The 7,312-nt window shown below is 36.4% G+C and overlaps 1 protein-coding gene across 1 annotated transcript in view; it reads left to right on the top strand.

Moving 5' to 3' along the window:
• IGFBPL1 (insulin like growth factor binding protein like 1) overlaps positions 1-7,312 on the top strand; it is a 62,221-nt gene that overhangs the window by 50,390 nt on the left and 4,519 nt on the right. Inside the window, exons 2-4 of the mRNA XM_027859102.1 lie at positions 3,366-3,475; positions 5,743-5,859; positions 6,753-6,906. Coding sequence (XP_027714903.1) covers positions 3,366-3,475; positions 5,743-5,859; positions 6,753-6,902 — 377 coding nt within the window. The 3' untranslated portion in view covers positions 6,903-6,906. The remainder of the gene's footprint in view (positions 1-3,365; positions 3,476-5,742; positions 5,860-6,752; positions 6,907-7,312) is intronic.

Here is a 7,312-nt window from a genome sequence, read left to right as displayed (position 1 = left end):
TCTTTCTTTCTTTCTTTCTTTCTTTCTTTCTTTCTTTCTTTCTTTCTATCTATCTATCTATCTATCTCCATATAATTTTCCCCCCTCCAACTACCCTAGCACTGATGAAGGTCTCCTGAGTTACAAATATCATATTTCCATGAAGGAATGTAAACAGTTCAGCCTTAATAAATTCCTTATGATTTCTCTTTCCTGTTTACCTCTTCTTGTCTTGTATTTGAAAGATGAATTTTCTATTCAGTTCTGGTCTTTTCATCAAGAGTGCTTGAAAGTCCTCTATTTCACTGAATGTCCATTTTTTCCCCCAGAAGGATTATGCTCAGTTTTTCTGGGTAGGTGATTCTTGACTGTAATCCTATCTCCTTTGACCTCCAGAATATTATATTCCAAGCCCTCAGTCCCTTAATGTAGAATGTGCTAAATCTTGTGTTATCCTGATTGTGTTTCCACAATACTTGAATTGTTTCTTTCTGGCTGCTTGCAATATTTTCTCCTTGACCTGGGAACTCCAGAATTTGGCTATAATATTCCTAGGAGTTTTCCTTTGGGGATCTCTTTCAGTGGGTGATTGGTGAATTCTTTCCATTTCTATTTTACCCTCTGGTTCTAGAATATCAGGGCAGTTTTTCTTGATAATTTCTTGAAAGATGATGTCTAGTCTATTTGCTTGATCATGGCTTTCAGATAGTCCAATAATTTTTAAATTATCTCTCTGGGATCTATTTTCTAGGTTGGTTGTTTTCCAGTGAGATATGTCACATCGTCTTCTATTTTTTCATTCTTTTGGTTTTGTTTTACAATGTCTTGATTCCTCATAAAGTCACTAGCTTCCATTTGCTCCATTCTAATTTTTTTTTTTTAGGCAATTGGGGTTAAGTGACTTGTCCAAGGTCACACAGTATGTGTCAAGTATTTGGGCTGAGGCCAGATTTGAACTCAGGTCCTCCTGACTTCAGGGCTGGTGCTCTATTCTTTGCACCACCTAGCTGCCCTGCTCCATTCTAATTTTTAAGGAAGTATTTTCTTCAATGAACTTTTGGACTTCTTTTTCCATTTGGCCAATTCTGCTTTTGAAGGCATTCTTCTCCTCATTGGATTTTTGGATCTCTTTTGCCATTTGTGTTAGGCTATTTTTAAGGTGTTATTTTCTTCTGTATTTTTTTGGGGGGTCTCCTTTAGCAAGCTGTTGACTTGTTTTTCATGATTTTCTTGCATCACTGTCATTTCTCTTCCCAATTTTTCCTCCACTTCTCTTGCTTTGGATGTAGGAGCTTTGACTTTATTGTCTTCTTCTGGTTGTATGTTTTGATCTTCTTTGTTACCAAAGAAGGATTCTATGGTCTCAGTTTTTTTTTTTTTGCATAGTTTGCTCATGATCCAGCAAATTACTTGAGTTATAAACTCTTTGTTTAGGTAGGAGTCTGCTTCCAGTGTGGAGAATGTAGTGTTCCAAGCTTTGGGGATTTTGTGCACCTGTTTTCAGAGATACTTCTAGGGACCTTTAAATTTTCAGTTCTTCTATGGTAGTATGATGAAATGTGAGGTGTTTACTCCTTTCCTGGCCTGTGCTTTGGTCTATGAGCGACCACAAAGCACTCTTTTCTGCCTTGGAACTGTGAGGAAAATTCCCTCACCACCGCCACAGCAAGTTCCACCATGCTAGCACTCCTCCTTACTCCAAGACTGCCACCCACAACTGTGACTCAGATCCAAGCATGGGCAAAGCAAGAGGATCCTGCCTCAGCACCAGCAAAGAGATCCCTGTAATCCCCCTCTGATCAGCTGCTTGATCTCCCCTCTTTCTGCAGGCCAATAGCTCAGGAAGCAGCCTCCTCCCTGGGGCTGTGCTGGGACTGGGGCTGGGACAGAGCTTCTCTTTCTCTTCCTAGTGACCTTCTAAATTGTCGTTGGCATTTGTGGGTTGAAAATCTGGAAAACACCACAGCTGCCTGTGATCCACTGCCCCCCCCACTACTATTATTGTTCTTTTCAACACCTGGAGACACCTTCCCTCCATCCCATATTTGGCTATTCCAGTACAAGGTGTTTTGCATCCACTCAAAACCATATATATTTTATTTGCTGACTTTTTTTTTATGCCACTGTCAATTCCCAATAGTCTTTCTTCCCTGCTCCCATAGAACAAAGAAAAACAGACGTAGCAATTGCATTTGACAGCAGATGTTATAATCTATACCCAAAGTCCACTCTTCACTACCAAGAGGAGGGCAATGTTTAATCATCAGCTTTCTGGAACCAAGTTCAGACATAGTAAATAATATGAATTTTTATGTTTCAATTAAGTCCTGATTAGTGAGGATAAAGAATACCATGAAGTGGTGGCATTATTCAAATTCTCTCCTTATTTCAAATTCAAACTTATTTTCATTGAGATGGAACCAATGACAATATTTTACATAAATATAACTTCTAGTAGTTATATTTATATAGCAATTCAAATATGTGTGACCCCTTCATGGGATTAATTATTCACACTAATCAGGACCTAGTTGTGTATTACTAGAGTCACTGTCATCTTATCTTGGAGTCATCTTATGCTCCTGGTTTAACAATTAACTTTAATAACATTTACTGAAATTATTTTAACATCTTCACTTCTAAAATACTACTTGTAAAACACAACTCCTTTTATACTTCAATTGTTTTTTTTTTGTCAATGTGTTTAACACACAGATTAAAACTTCTGTTTTTAGTGGCTAAGGCAACATTCAATAGAAGTGGCACATTCAATAGAGGACCTGAATTCCAATGTGACCTCAGACACTTACCGGTTGTGTGACTCTGGACAAGCCACTTAACCCTGTTTTGCTCAGTTTTCTTAACTGTAATGGGGATCATACTAATACCTACCTCATAAGCTTGTTGTGAGGATCAAATAAGATATTATTTGTAAAGCGCTTAGTACAGTACCTGACACATGGTAGGTACTTAATAAAAACCTATTTCCCTTTCCCTCCCAAGGCCTTCTATATAGTTAATTACCATTTTGGGGGATTGTCCACATTTGTCCTAAATTTTGGTTCTAAGGAAGAATGCTTTGAAATAGCAAATAAAGCAAATTAAAAATAAACCTACCCCAAGTTTGGGAATGTGCTTAGATTTTGTTCTACTCTGACTCAGAGGTGTAAAAGCCCTTTGAAAACCTTGAAGTGCTATCAAAATTTGAGCTCTTACTGTTAGTATTTTGTCCTTATTGTATCCAGCCTTAGTTAGAAAAGTATGGAGAGAGTCTGAGCAAGCTGAGATTGGGGGGAGAAGGAAGGATAGACTTGATACTTTAAGACTGGCACAGCATACAAAGAATTTGTCATATTGATTGTTTTATTCACCTATTTTCTCTCCAGCTCCTGTGATTGTTCTGCCACCTAAAAAGATTCACAATGTAACTGGGGCCCAAGTCTACCTGTCCTGTGAAGTGAAGGCTGTTCCAACACCAGTCATCAGCTGGAGAAAGGTATGTCAGAGAACATTGACAAAGACCAGTGTCGTATAGGTTTTCACAGTGTGTGTACTTGGTGGGTATAACAGGTGTTATTTGGGGTGCTATAGTAACAAAAATAATCTACACTGGCTTATATGCCATCCCTTTTAACAAAGAATTAAAAATGAAAGAAGAAATTAAGGAATAAAGAGGCAGCCAGGTGGCTCAATGGATAAAGCGTTAGACCCAGAGTCAAGAAGACCCTAGTTCAAATCAGGTCTTAGACACTTACTAACTACGTGACCATGTGCCAGTCACTTAATCTCTGCCTGCCTCACTTCCCTCAATTGTAACATGGGGATAGTAATAACATCCACCTCCCAGGGTTATTGTGAGGATAAAATGAGATAATGTTTGTAAAGCACTTAGCACAGTGCCTGGTACATCATAGGCGCTTAAAAGTACTTTTTAAAATTTTCTTCTACTTTCCACAAGAGATCTCTATTGATCCCACTAGTACCTTCCTTCTTAGATGACCTCCAATTTATCCTTTATATATCTCCATTATTGAGACTAAAGCTTAATATTATAATATTAATATATATTATATATATATTACATATATTAAATTAAATATATAATTTGAAGAAGTATGTATTGGATCAGTTTTGGCCCTGAATCATTTTTGTCTGTTTCTAAAAATCAAACCTATTCCATAAAGATGAAGGTTCATCACTATTGGAGATATTTTAAAGAAAGGACTCTAGCCTCTAAAGAGTAGAGCAAAAATAGTTTTGCAAATATTTACATTCTGAGGTGGTTGGTCTAAATGTTGGGGGTCCCAAATCTATTGGTCAAAGACATCTACACACTTATATTTACGTAATGTAACATGCAAACATACTTACCTGTCTGGTGCTACTTTTCCCTTTTGATGTCTCACAAACGCCAAGTATACTTGTTTTTAAAAGTCATTATTATTTAAAAAATGGAGGGGGGAGGAAATATGTATTAGGTACCCTATAAATCCAAACTGCTGACCAACTGAGCTTTTCATATGTTCTTATCATTACCTCAGTTTTCCTTATCACTGTGATATACATGTCCTGAAAACTGCCTACTCTCTACTCTTCCTGAATGCAATGTTGTTTTTCTTGTATGTAGTAGAAATGTTTCATCAAGCCTAGTTGCCCTTAATTTATTTATTTTTTTGTCATTCAGGGTATCCCAGAAGTCTTACTGCAACTTTAAGCTATTAAAGCTTAACTTTTTGCGGACTAGCAAACTGGGGCTAAGTGACTTATCCAGGGTCACAGCTAGTAAATGTCTGAAGTCAGATTTGAACTCAAGTCCTCCTGACTCCAGGGCCAGGGCTCTATCCACTGTGCTACCTAGCTGCCCTTTAAAGCTTAATTTTTAAACTAAGTTATTAATAGTTTAATAAACCACTTAAACTATTAAAGCTTAAAATTGCAATAACACCTTTTGGGTCATGATATATATATAAATATATATACATACATATATATAATATATATATATATACACACACACATACAGACACACACATACTCTCTGGAAAATGCTTGTAATCAGAACTCTTGACTCAGATGAAGATATTTTGTCCCTCTGTTTGACCTATATGCCCTCTGAGCAATTGCTGGTACTTAATCGATAATGTTGATTTTGACAGGCTTTAATTCAAAATCAGAGTGGAACTCAGTTTCTTCCACATAACTTGTCCCATAGCTTTCTGAGCCCCATGTGACCTTGAGCATGGCACTGACCTGTCTCATCTCTGTTTACCATCTATAAAATGACTGATAAAATGGCATCTAATGACCTTTCTGGATCTAAATCCATGATCTTACATCTTAGGAACTTTCCTTTTGTCTCAGAAGTATGAAGTACTTTGTGAGAATTGCACAGATTAAAATATACCTCTTAAAATCGCAAGCTTTGTTTCAAACTTTTAAGATAATGGCATATGACAATTATTTTTCTTTTTTCAACTAGAGTAATAATTCAGATGCAGAATTTGGCTTACATTTATAGAACACAGCCTGATCAAAACAAAGTTTTGAACAAGAATTTTCATAAGAATAAAAACTATAACTCACAAACACTCATAGTACTACAAGCAACTGATGCGTGCTGAAACCACCATGAAATCCATGAAATATTTTTTGCACACCCATAGTCACGAACTAGGGTTTGGACAACTGATGAAGATGTTGGCGGCATGCTGGCTATCCAAACCTCTTTATGCCAATTTTGACTGATTATTATTACTTTTATAGATCACAGAGTCTCCCAAGGGAGTCAAGTTGCTGGAGGAGTTGCCAGGAGACCGAGTTAACATGGCTGTCCAGGTTCGTGGTGGTCCATCCAAACACGAGAGTACAGGTTGGGTTTTGGTGAGTATAACTTTTGCTTGTGCCTACCCTTGGCACTGCTGCCCAGTTTCATTTTTGCATTTGTATTCCCAATTTAGCATAGTACTTGGCATATAGTAAGCATTTAACGAATGTTTTTATTCATTCATTAGTTCATTCATTTATTCACTCATGTTATTAAACTTCAAGTACAAAGTAGGGCAATGAAGGGAGAGGGAATAAAGTCTGGATGATAGTAAGAGCCTGCTGAAGAGTGGGTGGATGGGGATTTCCGTGGGCAGCTGAATTTGCTCATTCACAGTAGAAAGTTTGTCAATAGGCCTTTAAAGATGCCTTTCCCACTGCTTTTATATAATTTACACCCTTGAAGGTTTCATGCAAACAATTCAATTCAACAAACATTTATTAAGGACTTACTATTTAAGTCCTACCTATGTTTAATATGTAAGATTTGGCAACCTCTCTGTGGTCCAGATGAGATGGACAAAATGAAGTTAATGTTTTCTTTAAGAAATAAGACAAACATTTGCTTTTTTTCAGAAGAAAGAATAGTAGGAGGAAAGATGTTGGCAATCTTGTCTTTTATATCCTGACCAACTGTAAAGAATCTGAAGATTTCATTTTTATAGAGGATTTCAACAGATTTTCGTTTCTTCTGAGAAGTCTAATTGTTAGATTCCTTGTCATTACTCAATTAGATTCAATTAAAATATTTATTAAGTGCTCGCCATTAATAAAAATTTATTAATATCAATTTCTTAATTTACTAAATTATCTAACAAAATATTAATGTTAATTCATAAAATTAGTTGATAAAATATTTGTTAGTATTAATTTATTGGTTTATTTAATAAAATATTTATTAAATGTTATAAATGTATTTACCATTGTGTTTTCTGTTATCTTTTTTCTAGATAAACCCTCTGACAAAGGAGGATGAAGGGGTGTACCAGTGCCATGCCACTAACATGGTGGGGGAGACACAATCCTATGGTACAATAAAGGTTACAGATCTGAATAAATACAAAAAAACGAACTTTATAGCATCAGATGGTGACATTTGATGAGGTAACCTGACTATTGTTATGACTTATATACCTAGATGGATCCATAATCTCACTGATGTCAATATCTCCTATTTAGGTTGCTGTTCTGGAAAGGAATTTGGGGGTATCCCTTTCACTTGGAATCTATAAACACTGAAATACAGGCAATTTGACTAGCTGACCCCCACTAAGGAAATAGACAGTGATACTCAAAAAGACATATATGTGTGAACAAAGAAGTCCTTTCAGGGACTAGTTCAGTACAAACATGGAAATCCATATAAAATGAGAATATATATATTTTCATATTGTGTATACACACACACACACACACACACACACACACACACACACACACTTAGGCAATTGAGGTTAAGTGATTTGCCCAGGGTCACACAGCTAGTAAGTGTCAAGTGTTTGGTCTGAGG

Source organism: Vombatus ursinus, unplaced genomic scaffold (genome assembly GCF_900497805.2).
Source record: "Vombatus ursinus unplaced genomic scaffold, bare-nosed wombat genome assembly UNPS02014158.1, whole genome shotgun sequence".
NCBI classification, from domain to species: Eukaryota; Metazoa; Chordata; class Mammalia; order Diprotodontia; family Vombatidae; genus Vombatus; species Vombatus ursinus.
The sequence above is the reverse complement of the archived record's forward strand: the minus strand, read 5'-3'. Positions and strand labels throughout refer to the sequence as shown.